Source organism: Prosopis cineraria, unplaced genomic scaffold (assembly GCF_029017545.1).
Source record: "Prosopis cineraria cultivar Desert tree isolate PC_DT_omini unplaced genomic scaffold, ASM2901754v1 PC1, whole genome shotgun sequence".
NCBI lineage: Eukaryota > Viridiplantae > Streptophyta > Magnoliopsida > Fabales > Fabaceae > Prosopis > Prosopis cineraria.
The window spans coordinates 48,782,355-48,801,710 of NW_026555332.1; the positions used below are offsets into that span (position 1 = coordinate 48,782,355).

A 19,356-nucleotide genomic window follows, 5' to 3' on the forward strand; every position below is an offset into this window, starting at 1 on the left:
TAAAACCGCATTATATGCATTATAACTCCTGTTATTAATTGGCTCTTGTCTCTGCCGTGGTTGATTTGAAATAAATAAGATTACTCAAACGGATCACTAATTAAATATAGATCAATGGCTATGTTTATCCGTTTACTATATTATTTATGAAATTAACGTCGGCTGTTACGGAAACGATGGCTGGAATATGTACAGAGTTATTCTCTTCTTACACCTGCCATCCATCATCCAAGATGCTGTAAAGTCTATAATCAGGAATCTACCAGCGGCTCTGTCTGGATTAAGTAATAATTTAGACTTCAAACAGCGAAGGGCTAATCATACCGAACGCCTTTTCACTTTATTCCTAATTGCTGCTTTTAAATCTCTCACATTAAGCAAACTTTATTATTAGTATTATTTAACAGCCGGTTCATTAATCGAATACCACCGAGCACATATTTCATAGCATAAGTGAAGAACTTCTATTCTCTCTCTCTCTCTCTCTCCCTGTTTTTTTTTTTTCCTCATACGAACTCTGGGTTTCACTAAACATCTCGTTTTGAATTCCATTGATCGATATGCACTTAGGAATTTGATGGCCCGGATTTAATAGAATTAATGTGAAGCGAAGAGGCAGCTAAAAAAAAAAAACAAAGAAAGAAAGAGCAAGTTAAATTAAGCCACTAGCTAGCTATAAATTATGTCTATTATTTGATATATTTATACTTGAAGGATGCAAAATTTTGTTCATAAACTATCTGATGAACAGTTTTTCGATTATATATTGGACTGCATACGTTAGTAGTTAAAACAATGATCCATAACGTAAGGTTTGTGCAAACTGGGGAAGCAACTTTTTCTATTTGTGAAGAAAAAAAGTAAAATCTTCACTGAGATTCATCAAAAGAGCACTACTTTTTATGCTTTTGTGTATCGCATTTTGCAAAAGAATCGTTGATTTCCATAACCCAACATTCTCCTCTTTGGAAAGCCAGAAAAGGTTGCGGTACACGGATTCAAAATAAATATAAAATCATAAAGCATAAAATATAAAAAGAAAAGCATTAAGATAAAAAACAAAAAAAAGGAGATAGATAAGCATCTCTTCTTTAAACCTTAAAGATTGATGTTACTACTTTAAGAGTTGCTAAAAGATGATTATCTTCTCAACTTTATTTAAAACCCTTAGCATAAGTCGAGAATTTGTCGCATATGGCTTTTTAAAAAGAAGGATTGTTCAAGAAATCAATCAGTGTATCAGTGGTGGACAAAGGTGGAGTTCGATGAATGCTTTCTTCGCAATATATGCTTATGCTCTCCTACCTTTTACTTGTCTCTCATATCCTTTTCTTTTTGGCTATCTGTGAAAGCACCAAAGCTCCATCTTAGGCTGTCTCTTTAATTATATTGTCCCTCTTTTAATTGTTTCTTTCTTTCTTTTTTTCTTCCGTTGTTCAGCTTCTTTCTCCGTGGTTAATTTTGCTTGATTATTACTTTTTAGTTGGCCACATTCCATAATTTGTTCTCTGTCACAGCAGTGTGTGTCGTATCTAATTCTTCCTCCATCTACAAGTGTGTGCAATTTTTGATTGCATTTGTACCTGTGAAGCAAGGCCTTTGCTATAATATTCCAGTCTTATGATAAAGCTAGACGCTCGGAAATATTGAGAGAATGTATAAACAATAAAGCCAGGTATAAAATGAGAGAATTGACATGAATCTTTTTTTCCTATGAAAAATTAATAAATTGGACACTTTATCGTTAAGTTTTTCAGTGAAAATGTCTCAGTCCAACGAATTAACAGTCATGACAAGCCACTTCCATTGAAGCTAACTCTTTTTATCTTTCCCCCCGTTAAAGATATTTGAATTTTTTTTCTTTCAAAAATTATGTATGTATTTAATTAAACTGTCCTAACAAGAATTTACTGTTATTATTAGAAATAGTTGGGCTTGATCTTTGATGAATCACATGCTCAACGTCGCAACACGGTGGCTTAATTGGCGAATACGCGGTCTTATGTTGTTAAATCAATAAAAGCGGTACGAACCATGGCAAAATGGAATCTATTTTGCCTTAAAAGCAGGAAGATAAAGTTGGCACCTAAGAATGTATATATTCTCAGCAAATTATAAAAAGCAAAACAAGAAGAAAGGAAAATAAAAATTAAAAACGTAACAATGGTGGAAAGTGGTTGTCCCTTTTACAAGAAATAAAGCTCCTCTCTTTTTGAGGTGGATATTTACCTCTTGCAGGGGTTACTTCTGTAATGCATATCTTTTTTATTCACCAGCCATCTTCGTGTGTTTTTCCGGGTAAAGTTAGACGTAACTTATTGATAACAAAAAATAGAAAGGTGTTTATTGGTTAAAGTGATAAGAATATAATGGAGGAAAGGTTGACATGGATTTGCAAATGTATAATATGCCAAATTTGTTTTTGGTACTGCCACTCACCAAGAAACATACATATATGGGGCGCATCTGGGGATCCTTTTATTCTTCTATTTTATTCAGTGGTTGTACAATTTTTCTCCTTATGGTCTTAATCTTCGACTAATTTAATAAGCATACTTAAAAGCAGTTTATGCCGAATAATTATTATGCTGATCAGTTTGCAAATAAAGCAGAAACGCAGTTCCTTCGGAATCTACAAAAGTTTACTTATTTATTTCCTGTACATGTACCAGAGCCGTGCTCATGTTGATAAGGACGAATATTTAAAATTGAGTAAGTCATTAATTGTGTTCATGGTGAAAATTTGAAGTAAATAATACTAGAGATTCTAAAGTTTAATTTTATGTTTAGTTCTTAAGCGTTAATTTATGTGTGTGCATATTTCTTTAATTCTGGCCCACAAAAATATGCGTTTAATATTTTTATTTAAAAAGAATAAAGGAAGTAATGCTAATTTCTAACAAAACCCAAGCAAAAAATTCAACTGAGATTAGGTTCACTTTCTCTATGTAAACAAGGGAAATAGAGAAACCTCCGAATTTCTATCTTCTAATTGTTTGTTTGTAATAGGAAAAACATTACATCTTAATGCAAAATATCAAAGTTCAAATTAAATTTGTGAGTCTTTCTCTTCTATTGTGTGTGTGTTTGTATATCAGTTATTAAGCTATGATATGAGACTTCACATTAATTTAAGTCCACTCATAATTGAACAAATAATTCATTCTTTTCCCCCTCACTCGTTTCCCAATCAAATAGAACTTATAATTTAACTGATCCAAACAAGAAAGAGTTTTATTTTTGCTTGATGAGGCGACTCTGAAGTCTCGCAACTAGAAACTCGCTTAAGAGTACTGGAGAAGTGAATGAACTATTCCACGCGACTCTTGCTAGGAGGGGGGAAAACTCATCATCTTGCCCTTCTTAATTGATGATACCGTATCTCTTCTTCTTGTTTTTTTTTTTTCTCTTTTCGGTGCAACCATGATATAGCGTATGAGATAAGATTAAGGGAACAAGGGTATTTCTGATTAAATCGTCGGGTAATTTTACATATGCAACATGCTTCGCTTAAAAGTAAATTTTTTAAAAAAATGAGAAAATAAAGCATGTAAACTTTTTTTTCCCCTTTGGTTTGCTGAAGATAGATTTTGTCAACATCACCATAATATTTTTTTCTCCCGCATCGCCAAATTGTTCTTATCTTATAGTATATACTAATCTTTATAAAAAATTAAAAACACATAGGTCGTGACGGTGAAAGTTGAAACCATATCTGCTCGAGATTTAGCTGCCGACACATCTTACTTTTCAACTGATGCAAATACGGTTAAAAGCTATAGCAATGACAATAGAGGGATCCACGGCACGCAGGGAAAGTAACTAATTATTAAATTGCTGAAATATGATGTTATGGATTTCATAAAATCGAAGTTGCTAGATATCTTTTGTGGATAATAAATTACTTCCCTTAATTTTTGAACGAAAGCAGGAAAAATAGGATTTAGTTTCAATAACTATACTTAATATATGTCTTGATCATTTAAAACCGTTGAAATTTATATAAATAATTTTAAATTTATACTTTATTTAGAATTAATAAATAATAAATTTATTTAAATAATTAATATAAATTTTAATGATTTAAAATATTCATAGTTATTGAATTTAAATCCCAAAAAATATGGAGCCCAGAATATAGTGGTAACTACTTTTCACTTTGTTGTGTTTTACCAATTTACTCATTGTCGTAATGAATCAGGCTTTCTGATGGCGCGTGCCAACAGTCACGTGAGGTCGAGTCACAACCCAGATGGAGTGGGGACCATAAATTTGGGCCGAGGCCCACTACTTTGTTTGCCTCCCCCTATCCCTTTCTCTTCTTCTCGCCCTTCGCGTTTCGCATTTCCCTCGCTACATATATTCAATTAATTAAAAGTGGACTCCATTCCCAATTCTCGCAATCTCTAAGCTGATTCTTTTCTTTTTTATTTTAGAAAAACAATGGAGGGATGCTTTTAAATTTTTAAGCTATATATCATGCATGTGTGAGTCTGATTTGAGACAAGTAATGAACAAGTGTTGGTGGGACATGTTTGCGATGATAGCTTCATTTGAGATAGATGAGATGAGACAGTCAAAAAAGGGCATGGATCCCAATTAATGGGTCCATGGAAATGGTGGTTTGCTTTTTTTTGATGGAACCCTAGCAGCAGCAACTACCACTTAACCCACTGTCGTAATGGAGGATGATAATAAAGCAGAAGAGTGCGTCACCACGGACCTACCTGCATGGTCTATATAACTTGAGTCATAAGCCTTTGTGGGATATCAGGCACACTCATTAGGGCGACTAAAATAGAATCGGACCCTCTTAGCTTCCTCCTAATTACTTTGATGGAGCCAATCACTTATGCTTCTCTTTCTTGCCTTTAAGAGCCATGTATTGTGCTTCGCCTTGCTTTGTAAGCCTTTTCTAACCACCATAGATTGAAGACTACCTAATCACCTCTTTCGAAGCTCTTATTAGTTATTATATCCATCTTTATCTTCAACATATGCATCCTACTTTTCTTGTTCATCCCTTCTTGATCTCCCCACCTCTCTTGTTCTTTTTTCAGTTTTACCCTTTTGCAGTGCGCTGGTTTGTCATTGCTTTGATTTAATTTGACTGGAAGTACCTCCAACATTTATATGGAAAATCAATCAAATAAACCAATGTAAAATTCCTAGCTAGCTATACACGCACTATCTTCCATTCAAATAACAAAATTTCTTATCCTTCCGCTTTTTGCAACCAATTATATGTTTTATTTTTTGGATTTAAAAAACGCATGACGGTGAGGAATGGACTGCTTTCAAGAAAGCCAAATTAAGCCAATAAATGTTCCTGCAAAGCAAAGACAAACTTGAGGCCTTTCAAAAGAAGAGATAATACGAGTATCCATTATACACAGCACAACGACTTGGAATGGAGACAAAGTTTCTACGAGCGCATTGGAGCCTTTTGCAGGCTTTAAGAAAAGGAGAGACGGGAGATCAACATAAGGTTCTTTTGGTTAAGGTCGCTGTCCTAGTGTGCATGCATGCATGCATTAGCATTACCCTTGCTCTTTTGTTTTCTTTTTCTTTTGAAGGGGGTTGAATTCTGCATGAAAGTAAGGGAAGTCTTGGATCCAAAAGTCGGTTACAAGTTGCAAGACGTTGGAGGATTTTGAGATGGGAGTTAATTTTAGGAGCGTCAAACTTGTCTCTTTAATGCGTGGAAGACAGGGTCCATCTTCTGATTCCTTGTCTTCACTGGGATTCTTTCTGCAGGGAATATCATCTATCATTTGAAAGTGATGAGATTGAGGGATCCAAGGCACTTTCATGTGCTGATGTTTTTCAGGCGCAGTTACAGAGTGAGTGATGTGGGGGGTTTGCATGCATTGCTTTGGGGTCTCTCTGCCAAAGTAGAAAGAGCCACCTCTTCGAAAGAAAAAAAAAGAAGAACATGCATGCTAGCTGGAGGTGGCCGGGGTTCACACCTCGAACTAGTTAATTCCATACCCCTCTGAGTTTGCGTGTGTGTGTGTGTGTGTGGATTTGGGTTTGTGTAAGAGCCAAAAATGTCTGTCATATTACCTGTCCAACGAGGATTTCTGCTTTTGATGATTGTTGAATCGTTCTTCAACAACAACATATATATATATATATATATCGTCTTCATTTCATGGGATAATATTTCTGGGAATGACATGTATTCTGCTAATAATGGAAACGTTTGTATCTTTGTTTTGAAAAATAAAATAAAATTATAGTGTAATTATTGAGTTTTATTTATATTTATAATTTTGTCTCAAATTATCTTATAATTTGAAATGGATATGGTATCAATTTTAGGTGGTAAAAAAGTGAAACAGGAGCCTGAAAAAGTAAATGTATGTAACTCCCTAAAATCTGAACGTCTCCATTGATGACCTTGAATATTCCATAACTCTCTGTCTTTCCCAGCCTAATAAACACATATAATAGCTCATGTAACAGTTGAAACTCTCTCTTAGCATTTAAGTTTTTGTTCCCTAAGGCGCAGTATAAATAGCCGTTCCCTTTTATCTGAAAGAGAAAAATGAAGAATAAACAGAAAGCTTTCGTTCAGAATGTGGTTTCTGTACGAAAAAGTCTATTAATTATGTGAACCTCACCACCCCCCCCCCCCCCCCACAAAAAAAACTTCCTGTTTTTTCCCAGGAGTCTCGGTTTAGTTTGATTGCGGGTAGCACTGTGATCTTTGAGGTAAAACCAACATAATTTTATATACATTATGGCATTGGGCTTGGACGGATTCTTCAGTCAATAACATATTAGCAGTTCAGACCAGAGTTTATTGGCACCTATTACGGTTGAAGGCCCAATATACAATATGATGTAGTTCGCTTTCACAGGATCAAATCAGCCCGCCTTCTATTTTTCATGAGATCGTTTGAATTATATATTGAAAGAATGACAATAAAATTCTAGAAAAAAAATTAAAAACAGTTAAGTTTTTTATACAAATTTTTATCAAATAAATTATAAATATGAATTTAAAAAATTATTAACAGGAATCTGAATTTCAAATTAATTATTATATTTAAAATTTAAATATTATATTTGTAATTAATATTTTTAAATTTACAACCGTTTGAATTAATATTTATAATTAATTTTTTAAAAAATTTTATTGAGGATCTAACCATCATTTATTTTTAAACTTAACTATCATTCTTCCGTTTATATTTGATTTCAAAAAGGGAAAGTAAAATCATTTCAAGGGGGAAAAAAGGTGGAAAGAAACAAAACGAACAGATGTGCCAAGGTCTTCGTGGCATGAGCATGATTAATTGTAAATTCTGAGCAATACATGTTCATTTTCAGTGGCGCGAATTTTAGTGCTATTTTTCACACTCTTTATTTAATGACTCATTTATTTGTTTGGGTTAAATATTATTTTTGTCTCTCAACTTTACCCGAAAGGGTCACTAGAAATCATAAATTCAACTATGTGTCAATTTTGTCCATCAACATTAAAGATTTCCTTATTTATCATATTTACATTAAAAATACTTAACGTCCGTCAGTCATTAATAAGTCCCACTATTTTTTAATATTTTTAGTAGATTAAGGGACATTTGTGCCCTTCAACTTTTATTTGAAGGGCTGGTGGTCACTTTAACTCAAATATTTTATAATAAAAATATTTAAAAATATAATATGGGACCCACTAACGGTTAACTAACGATGAAAAAATAACAGGGTGATTAGGGAGAAAATATTTAAAATTAATGGACAGAATTGACTCATAATTAAGTTTAGGGTTCCTTATGACCTTTTGAGTAAAGTTGGGAGGTAAAAATGACCCTCAATCCTTATCTCTTTTTTTTTGAGGAAAAAGTGAATTTCATTTAAAAGAATTGACATGTACAGCTAGGATTAGCCCTTGAGAGCCAGAAAGGCTAACAACAAAACCATCAAAGATATAACAAAAGCTACTGAGATCAAGGACTAGTGTTAAGAGATCAAATCAGGTCCTTAGCTTTAGCAGTGTACGTGATCAAGATACAAACATGGTGGAAAAGCTCAATTCCATTAGGAAGATTACCCACAAAAATACATCAATTCCAGTTTCCCAAAGCTTCCAACATAAAAGCCCCAAAAACAAAACTTAGTTTATGCCTTTCCTACGAGAATTCAAATTACATAAAGAGCAAGATTTATGTTCCTAGCCTTATATAGTTAATGTACTTTTATCCATTCAAACCAAAACAAGTGAATTTTAATGTTTTAAAATATTAATAATAAGAATTTATTATAGAATAAATAGTCAATAAATAATACACATGTCTTAATTTAATTAAAAACTAGCATCTTAAGTGTATAAGTTTTTTCCTTACATAATAAACCCCATGGACTAAAAGGCATGGTCCAAAATTTTAAGAATCTCCTAGTAGGGATCACATGTTGATGTGCACATTTTCGAAGGAATTGATATGTACATGTTGATGTCGGTAGGGAGAAGGAATTGAAAAAGGTGTCTTTTCCATAAACATGATTACATCACGAAATCAACAACAGTTAAATCTTGTCGAGCATCAAATATATCAACAAAAGACATGTTCTTGAGAGGATCTAGTTCCCTAATCTAATGATCTTCCTAAAAACATACAATTTTTCCATTGCTAGGATGCCAGAGAATGCCCATATTATTAGCGTCTTGCTATAACTTAGCAATACTAAGCCACACATGGGAGCTAGCATTGGTCTTGAACTCAAAATTAGAGAAAGGGGACCAATTATATTGAGCACGGAGAACTTTAACCTAGAGAGGATTGGTTTTATTAGCTAAGGAGAAGGCAAGCTTCGATAATAAATCAAGATTTTGGCTTTCCAAATTTCCTATGCTTCACCCAACATTGCTTTTAGGTTGGCACATATTGGAGCATTCAACAAGGCTAATTCTTCTACAATGACCCTCTGAGCCCCAAGTAAAAGCTTTGATTACATGCTTTCAACTGTTCTTAGACAAGAAGAAGGAATGAGAGTGATTTACACAAGATAATAAGATGTGATTCTAAGAAGAAGAGTTGGCTAGAGTAATCCTCCTTGAAAGAAAAAGGGAGTTAGCCTTTCAGGAAGAAAGTTTCTATTGAATGCACTCTACGGTGTAATGGTACTTGGCTTAGACACATGAGAGTAGAGGAGGGGTCACTCTAGATATTTTCCAAGATTGTCAATATTACAGAAATCCAACTGATGGCAAATATGATTTGCATCACTTCTCGCAACATTATTTCATTTATTTTATTAGATAATATTTATTTCAATTCTTTCATGTTAATGAACTAGTGTGAGTCATGGAAGGAAAAAGAACATAGTGTTGCTTCGATTGACTCTTATATACTTTGGATCATGATCCAACCAATATTGAAATTTTATAGTAGACCTAAAAAAAAGGTAGACCTAACCCATATGAGCCCTTATAGGCAGGGGCCCATAAGCTCAGTTCCTTAAAATTGCTCATTTTTTGAACCAAGGCCTTTATTTAAAGGGCTTGGCCCATAAGCATGTTTTAAAATAAAATAAAATTTAATATTATAATATTACAAATTTATTAAATATTTTAAAACATTCTCATCATTTTCTAGAAAATAAATAAAACAGATTGAGAAGTAAAAATTTAAGAGATATAATATCACAATTTGAATACTAAAACATAGTAGCTCCATATAATTTGGTTACAGCTGGCTATTTTTTAGTTATAGATTCATCCTGTCAGTTTTTCTTAAGAAGCTTATAACAAGCATGATACATTGTACCATGAAATATCAAACATAATATTTGCATTTTCATGTTTACCCTATCGATTGCCAGAAAGGCACGGTGCTAAAGTACTGGACCTTTATCCTTCGTCATAATTCATAAGTAGCATAAACCTAATATATATATATATATATATATCCTAATCTGTCTATATACATTATAAATGCAGGATTTAGCAGGAATGGATTCCCTGTGCATACTGTTACAGATACAACTTGCTCTTTCCCTGTGGTCAACATGTTCAAATTATTATATTTGGAAACTATCATAACAATTCTCCTATAAATGTATAGCAACTTTAGAAGAAGAAGAAATAAAAAGTATGAACTTGCTACAAGGTGAACAGTATTGTATGAGATATAAGGAATGTTCAGTGGTATAAAGAATATATAACCTATATATTCAAGGGGTCTAAGCAAGGTGAGTAAACAAAAAAGAAAACAGGTTTGGTGGGCCAACTGAACTCAAGTCTCTTTTTTCAAGATCTATTAAAGTTAGGTTTAGAAGCTTGATTATTTTAAAAACTTTAAATTTTTAAACTCAAACTATTATAAAAATAGAATTAAATGGGTAGCTTGCCTGCACTCTCGACTTTACTTATAAATTTTATACATGGTATTGAAAACCGGATCGGACTAGCTGGGTCAACTCAAAAACCGGTGATCCAGTCTCTTATTCGGTCTGGGTTTATCCTTAACCTAATGAGGGAGTGAACCGGTGTAACCCAGTCAACCCGGTATAACTCGATCAACTCGGTAGATTGATCGGGTTAATCGGGTTATTATTTTTTCAAACTTTTATCCCTAAAATGACATCATTTTTTTTTTCATTTTTAATTTTTCAGAGCTTTGAGTTCGGAAATAAGATAACAAAAAAAAGTGAAATTGAAGTCAAAAAATAAAAAATTAGAGGCAGAGTATGCTAAGTTCAAAAATATAGTATTTTATTATTGTTAGATTTTTAAATAGTTGGATTTGGTTGAATGTTTTTATAATTAATGTTTTTTTATTTAAATTATATTATTTTAATCATGACCGGGTTGCCACCGGTTCAATCACTGGTTCAACCTCGATTGAACCACTAACCCGTGACCCAATGCCATGACCGGTTTAATAACCGGTCCGGTTTTACGTATCTTGATTTTATATGAAGATATAAAAGGGTTTGCTGGGTTTTGATTAGATAGAAACATGAGAAGAGACAACGCTTACATTTTAAGATAGATTTTTTTTTTTAAAAAAAAGGAAATGAAAATAAGAGAAACTTGCTGATTAAGTTAAGACAATTGAATAGTAAGTTACTTTGAGGGTACAAGTGGGCATTTAAAAAAGAAACCCATTAAAGCAGTTGGCTGTTTCCACTGGGATGGGCCGTTGAGTTGGTCAGCTGAAGCGATTCATTAGACTACGTAGATTAAATCATAACCTTTCACAAGGTGTACATATAACAATAACCCATTATCGCGTCTAATAATTCATTATCCATTTATAATTTGATGCCTTTTGTATCCAAAGTACACAAATTTATGAATGGCAGTTATTAAAGAATCGTAGATCGTGGCTATTTGAGAATCCATTCATTGAGTATTAAAATAGATTCAATATATAGTCACATTTATCTGTTTGTTTTTCTTCATGTCACCTGATGCACTATACCCACACTGCCTCATTTTACGTGAATTTCACTTTTCCACCCCCCCAAGCTATAATAACAAAATTGGCTTGGCTTCTTATTTATCATATATATGCACAAATGGTGGGGTGGGCACACACAGAGGGATACGGTTTTATTATTCAGAATTGACCAGTTCATGTCCCTTTCGGCCTTTCCTAATAGTTAATTACTTTTTAGTTCATATTCTCAATCTCATATGCTTCGTGTCATTGTCTCTCAAAGAATACTATTAATTTACGTCATTAGGAATCGTAGACATTATATTACTACACGATTCTAAATTAAAAATCCTTATATTACGTTGACCAACACATAACACAAGGGTCTTTGTTCACATTATTCTTGGTTACTCGCTTATATATTAGTTATTACTCCCTCTTATCCTAATTATAAGCCTAAGCCAAAGCTCTACTTGTTCCTAAATATAGGGCAAAGTTGTATTGGTTATTTTTTTAACATTTCCCTATACATACACACACACACACACACACACACATATATATATATTGCAACAATTTGTTGACATGTTTTTCATTTCTATACCGCATTTAATCTTGGTAATTAATTTTAATGAAGTGTAAAATTAGAAGTCACATTTTTTTTTTTACAGATTTAAGATATCAACTATTACTCTTTAAGTAACATGACATAATTTTTTTAATGGAATTAGTTGACTTTGCCATATAATTAATACTGGAGGGAGTATAAATGTTTTATTATAATTTTCTGGGACATTGTAACTTTTAGTCCCTTGGAAGAGTTATCGATTCAATCTCTCTCAAGTTTAATTTCTATCATTTTGGTCACTAATGGTTCATAAATTTATTTAGGTAATCTGTAATCTTATGAGAGAAATTAATAGCGTTAAATTACGCTAGTGATGTGGCAGCTATATAAATTAATAATTTGAGAAGTTACAACAAAGCTGTGTAGATTAAATCAAGAATAATAAATTAATAAAATCAATAACATATCAACAATTAATTTGGACTAGAAGATTTGGCGCGTGCACATAGATGTGCGGGTGTGTTTATTAATTAATCCACATACACACACGTCAGTATTTTTTAATATTAATTGGTCTAGTAAAATTTAAAGGACTAACTTGATAACTAAAATAAACTTTAAAGGCTAAAATAATAAAAATTAAGTTTAAGAAAGCAAATCAATAACTCATTCAAACTCAAAGGAAACAATTCCTAATTTTTACAAAAGGTCTTATATTAAATACTAATGAATAAGACTTTATAAATAAGAAATGAGTGAGTAGTAAATAAGTTTGACTATTTTTTTTATAAATATTATGATATGATTATAATTTACTATAAATTTATATACTCCTCTAGTTTTATTTATAAATTACTTGTTACTTTCAACATGTTTTACCAGTATCCAAAAAAATTTTAAAACTCATTAAATCTATTTTAAAATTTAATAAATTCTCAACTTTACTTCTATTAAATATATATATATTTCAATAACATATTTTCTCTCTCCAACATTTAATGAAATTAAAAAAATTTATAATAAAAATTTAATAAAATGACTTATAAATATGATTAAATTTTTTTTTTCTCTACCCTATAAATAAGATTGAAGGAAGTATTTTAAAACAATTAAAATAATTATTTTAAAATTTATCTCGCAAATAAAAAGTCAGCAATGCTGACGGCCGGTGATTGGAAAATTTTATCCATCCTGCAAGGTTCTTTTCTTTCATTTCATGCTGCAATCACACTGACAAACGCAAGAAAGCTACCCCAGGCCTCTGATTCTAACCCAAACAACCAATAATAAGACGGTATTAACTAACGGCCAAATCATTCACACGTAAACGCCCTTAGCATTTATTCTTTTCTGATTTATACCCGCGGCATTAATTACAATTCTTAACATCTGATTTCAAAACCCAAAAGTCGTCGTGGGCGCGGGGGGAAAAAAAACTCGTTCGCAAAATGAAAATGCAATAACAAACTAAAAAACAAACGAAAGAAATCACATTTTATTTGTAAACAAGGAAAAAGTCGGATACAACTATGTATATGATGATGATGAAAAATTATAATTAGATAAAGCAATACCGTATATCGCGAAAGTCGCATCAACCAGAGACATCAAAGCCCCCGAAAAATGAATAGGAAAAAACGGAGATTATGCAAGAATGTAGCGAAACGGGTCTGCCGGGATGGGATAGGCCGGGAGTGCTTATGATACACAAAAGGGAAAGTGACGATATCAGTAATCGAGATCGCACCGCTTGATCTGAAAACCACCGGCGGATGAGCCTCCGTCAGGTGTACTGGTGGGAGTGAGAGGAAGTGATGACAAGTCGCATTTAACCTTGGGCTTCAACTTGAAGGTCTTCAAGGCTCCTAACTTGAACCTTATCTTGAGATGCAGGGTCACGTCGATATCATAAAGCCCAGAGCTCTGATCCTTGCTCAACTCCGAAGCCTGGGTGGAATCAAGAAGCAAGAAGCGTTGACCCACGAAGACAGGGTTCAAAAAATCCGTGGTCTTGTGGCCCTGATAGAAGGGTGTCAGAGTCTGAGAATCGAACCACGCATCCTGGTACGAAGCCGAGGCTCGGATTTTGTCGTAATAGAGGCCGAGCCTGCGGTTGGGGTTTCGGGCGGTGATATTGAGGGAGAGATTGTAAAAGAGGGTGTTGTTAGAGGTGTAGTTGAATTGAGTGAGGGAGGCATCGGTGACGTGGAATTTGACAGCGTTGGGGCGGACGATGAGCCAGAACAAGAAAACGGCGAGGCCGACGACGACGACGATGGTGAGGAGGAGATTGAAGATGCAGGAGCAGAGACCGAAGTGGACGCGGCGGCCTGGTCGATGGTAGGAGGTGGGAGGAGGGATGGATGGGCCATAGTAGGCCCCGTTCAGTTGGGAGTGTTTAGCAGCCATGTTCAAAGGCACACACGAGTTGAAAAGGGCTATAATAATGGCAGCAAAAGGCACCAGAGAAGAGACCACAAAAAGGCACGAGAGAAGAGACCACCGGCGGCTGCTGCTATATAATATTGGGAGAGAAGAGAAGTGGAACGGGCGAACGGCAATCGGTTCATGAATTAGTTTAGTACTGCAAGCATTGGATGTAAACAAGTTGCTGGTTTTTTTTTTTAAAAAAACACACACACACATAAAATACACACACATTTTTCTATTTAAAAATATAAAATATTTTTAATTAAATTTTATTTTTTAATAAACTAATTATTTATTTTTAAAATAACTATATCTTTTAATATTTTTCTCTATTTAATAGAATATTTTATTTTAAAATAAATATAAAATAATTTATTTAATAAAATTTTTTTAAAAAAATATTTATTATATTTTAAAAGATTAAAAATATTTTATATTTTTTACATTTAAATTTTTTTAAAATATTTTATGTTCTTGAACAGTATATATAAACAAGTTAAATAAATTAACCAAGCCAATGCATCACGACTGATGCGAGAAGGATAGCGGGTGAGGGTGGAAGGCGCGTGGCGGTTGGTCACTTGATGATATCTGAAACATTCGTTTAATTTTTTTTTTTTGGTAATGCCAATGCATTAAATTGAATAGAGACATAGAGAATTTTGTTTTTTGAAAAATTATTTATTAAATTGCTAGAGACAGAATAAAAAAAGTTTTAGTTGCAATTAAGGGTGGGAATAGGTTAAGCTCAGGCTTTTAATTAAATTTATTTAGTTAAATAGGCCAGGCTTAAGGCCTTGTCTACGAACCCAACATACTGGCCTATATATATATATATATATTATGTGCTGCTCCCTTCAGTCTTATTTATAAGTTATTTTACTAACTTCATTAATACTAATACAACAAAAGTATAAGAAATAAAAATGAGTAAAATTTCAAAACATGCCCCTATATAATAAATTTAAAAAGTAATGTCCTGTTATCTTTTCTCTCTTATGAAGGGTAATTTTAAAAATACCTTTTAAATATTACCTAAAAAGATACACCATGACTTATAAATGGAATCAAATAAACCTTCTAGAATGTGACTTATAAATGAGACCGGAGGGAGTATATCACAAACACACTAGTTTCACCATATAATTTTTAATCAATTTATTTTTTACTACTTCTAGTTATTTTCAATGATATTTAACTTATATATTAATTTTAATATTATTACTTTATTGTTGTATTATATTATAGTTCGTAAATCTTTTTAATTCTTATGTATTATAATTGATAAATTAGATTATATATTATATATTATAATAATTTAAAATACTAAAATGAGAGCCATTTAAAAGGCTTTACTTTTAAGTAAGCTTTTAAATAAGTTTGCAGGTCAGGCTAGGTTTTAAATAGACTTGGACTTGAGCTATAAAAAAAAGCCTTACATAAGTTTTAAGTTAAGCTTAAGTCTTTAATTTATGACATAAGCTCAAGCCTACATGATTAAAGCCTAAATTGACCTAACCTATTTTTACTTCTCTGCTTGCGAATCGATGAAAACTAAAAAAATAGGAGAGAGATGAGTAAGAAAATATGTCCTGAGAGCTATGGTGGGAAGGGAGGTGGTGACGAAGGAGGCGGAGGCCCTGAAGCAGGGGGTACCGGTGGCAAGAAGGGGCGGGGTAAGGGAGAGGGGATGATTTTCACTAGTAAGAAGCTTGCACCGGTAGGAAAGGTGGTGAGAGATGGGGATGACGCTCCGGCTAGACAGATTAGGAAACCTGGATCCTACAAAGAGTCCCTCTCAAGTCTTAGACAGGATTTCTGTCGACTAACGAGGAGAATGATGATATCATGAAAGGATGGAAGGGATATCTGGCCAAGTTAAGGGCAGATATGGAAAGGAAAGAGGGTACAAAGTCTGACAAAGAATGTACGATTCAGGAGCTTAGCCGTGTTCAGAAACCAGTTCTAGAAGTGTGTGATGAGGAATATACTCTATGGTGTCAGTCACGGGAGAACTACTTGATAGTCGAACTCTTTGAAAGAACTATCCCCCTCTCCAACATTTTTACCTCTAGGCAATAATTTTTTCAGAGACATTCTAAAAATGTTGCCTAGGGACAATTTTTAAGTGTAGTCGTTGATATTTTTTTAAAAAAATTAATTTTTTAATATTTTAACTTTTAATTCATCTTTAATTATGACTCACTATGATTCAGTCTTTAAAATATGACTCTCTTATGACTCAATCCCTTAACTTTTGAATCATTTACAAATTAGTCCTTTAACTTTTGTTAATTTTTTTCATATTAGCTTGTATCTCACATCAATGAGTAAGAAGAGAATATTTTAAAATAATATATGAGCATTTTTTATCCCTCTTATTTGATAAAATTTTTTTAAAAAAATTAAAAAATAAGGACTGAATTATAAGTGAATCAAAAGTTGAGAGATTGAGTCGTAGTGAATCATAGTTGAAGAATTGAGTTACAACTGAGTGAGTTAAAAAATGAAGGATTAAAAAATTAATTTTTTTATTTTTTTTCTAGATACAAATATTAAACAACCATTTGAAAATGTTGCCTGTTATAATATTGGGAACAGTTTTAACTTGTAGCATTTTATTTTTTTAAATAAGCAACAAATAAAAGCTGTAGCAGTGTAGCCTATATAATATATATTTTTGAACCATTTATTAATTGTTTTACATAGTGTCGAACGACAACACTTCCTCACTTCTTTCACTCCACTCATTCTCGTTATCTTCGCAAACACAGAAGTAGAATCACAGGCCAGAGATGCAAGATGCAGCCCTAGCCTCCCCCGTGCACTGGAGTTCTCTCGTCTGCCTTTTGCCACATTTGCCGTTGAAGTTCCGGTGTCAATCTAGATTTCTTCACCGTCAATCGAGATTTCTGTCCTCCGTTGTTGAACGAGTTCTCGCTCAGCCTCTGATTCGTGTTGCTCATGGTTAGCCTCTAATTGACCTCTATCTCTGATTCGTGTTGCTCATAGGTAGTGTAACTAAGCCTTTTCTGTTACACCTTTTCTCGTGGTTCTTACGTGCTTACAACTTCGTCATATTGGTTGGGCTGTTATTTGGTTTTTGATTCAGCAATTAATTTCAATGTTTATAGTTGAACTGATATAAACATGGTTCTGATTCTGAGGGTTTTGCAAAATTAAGAGTTAAGAAATGGAGTGCGAAGTAGAAGCAATGTTAAGCAGAAGACAAGGATGATGGAAAGATAAGAAGCAGAATTTAGTTTCTCAAAATTACAGGATTTTGTGAATGTTCTGTCAATGTTTGTTGCTCTGTTGGATCATTTTTAAATTTGAGAAGAGAAATCTGAGGCTGGAAGTTACTCATTTGGAGAAGGCCAAGGAACTTTACACTAGAGTATGACTTTTTTATCTTCCCAACTGTCCCTTTAAGAGTTATTCTCTACTGTGTCTAAACTTGTAATTTTCTCAGCATTTGTTCTCAAAAGTGAGATCTGATTCCTTTTATAGTGGTTTTTGCTCATCTTAAAACTGTAACTAATTGTTTTGTTTCTAGTTGTAGTTCAAGGCTGCATGCTCACACATTTACATAGTTTTCGAATTAGATACTGATATGAATTTTTAATTAATACTTGCAAGTGTCATATGGAGCTATCTACCTTGCCTTTTATTTGATATTTGCTATATGTGAGATGATGCATCAATTGGGAGATCACAGAGGCGTGGGTTTAAAGGCAGCTTCATAGGTCAGCCATAAAGTTAAATAAACATTTCGTCAATCACAAGGTTTTAATTCAGCTTCTTAGAGTTTTTGTTATTCAAGCTTTTATATGTGTCAAGTGCCAGCTCCCTTTTCTCTTTTTGGCAAAAGTGTTTATGTGTCATTTCTATCCAACTAACTATGTGCTACCTTAAAATTTGTTAACTGTGATTATAATTGTTGTGCAACATGTATTAGCATGTTTATACGGAGTTGAAAAGAGCGGAAGGGTGGTCTGCCAATTTGTCACGAAAGGTTTTTTTTTTTTAATCTATCCATCTCACCTTTTTGTTCTTGTTTAACATTGAACTTCATGTGAAGCATAGTTGCCTTTGATTTTTTTTTTTTTTGGTTATCTTTTTTTCTGAGTTCACTTAGTTGGAGAGTAGGCATGGCGATTTGATCACGTTTTCTGATTTATCTCCTTAGTTAAACTATAGCAACTCTGTATCAGCAGAAGATGAGCTATTTTTAAAGTGAACAGTGAAGTTCAAAATTCAATTAGGATGAGTTTTCTTAATATGTTCGAGCATAGGACAAAGAGTGAATTTATTTATTTTAAGTAAGCCATTGAATCTGAGGTGATGAGATTTCGCAACTATTTGAAGGATTGAATGCAATGTATATGAATTGAAATTGCACGCAGAGAATTGCTGAGAGTGGAGCCAAGCAACTTATTGACGCTTTCCTCAGACAAAACTCTAGTGGAGGAAATTGAAGTGTAACAGGGCAGCAAAGACATTTGCATTCTCATTTTTTTCACTGAATAGACTTTCCACACACTAGCATATTTGTATTCTCATTTTCCTTTTCTTTTCACTGGCAGATTTGCTAATGAAAAAATTGAATTAATATGTTGTAATTAATAAGACCAAACTTAACAAGGTTAGTATGGATTAAGATTGAGCATAGTGCTGTTAGGTAAATATGGATTATTTTCCTTTCGTCAAAGGTTTAACATATTTATTGGATTGTGTAGGAATTAATCCAAAATTCATTAGAATATTTTTTTACGAAGTGAAACTCATTTGCCTTCCTCTATTATGAATTTATATCTATAAGCTTGTTTTTTGTTTGATATCGTGAGGCAAGATTTTTTATTTTACACAATATTTTATATTTTTCTCATGTAGGAAGGTGATTCTAACTAAAGATATTTAAATGAGGAGCTCCGGCAAAATAGTTGAAGAGTTATAAATGAGGAG

General features: G+C 33.0%; 1 protein-coding gene across 1 annotated transcript; it reads right to left on the minus strand.

Moving 5' to 3' along the window:
* Positions 1 to 13,429: 13,429 nt before the first annotated feature.
* LOC129292209 (NDR1/HIN1-like protein 10) lies at positions 13,430 to 14,519 on the minus strand. The gene has a single exon (XM_054929775.1). It carries the CDS (start codon positions 14,368 to 14,370, stop codon positions 13,690 to 13,692), a length of 681 nt encoding a protein of 226 aa, XP_054785750.1. The 5' UTR covers positions 14,371 to 14,519; the 3' UTR covers positions 13,430 to 13,689.
* Positions 14,520 to 19,356: the final 4,837 nt, after the last annotated feature.

Excerpts from the sequence above, each read along its gene's own strand:
- LOC129292209 (XM_054929775.1), bottom strand. The coding sequence starts at position 14,370 with ATGGCTGCTAAACACTCCCAACTGAACGGGGCCTACTATGGCCCATCC.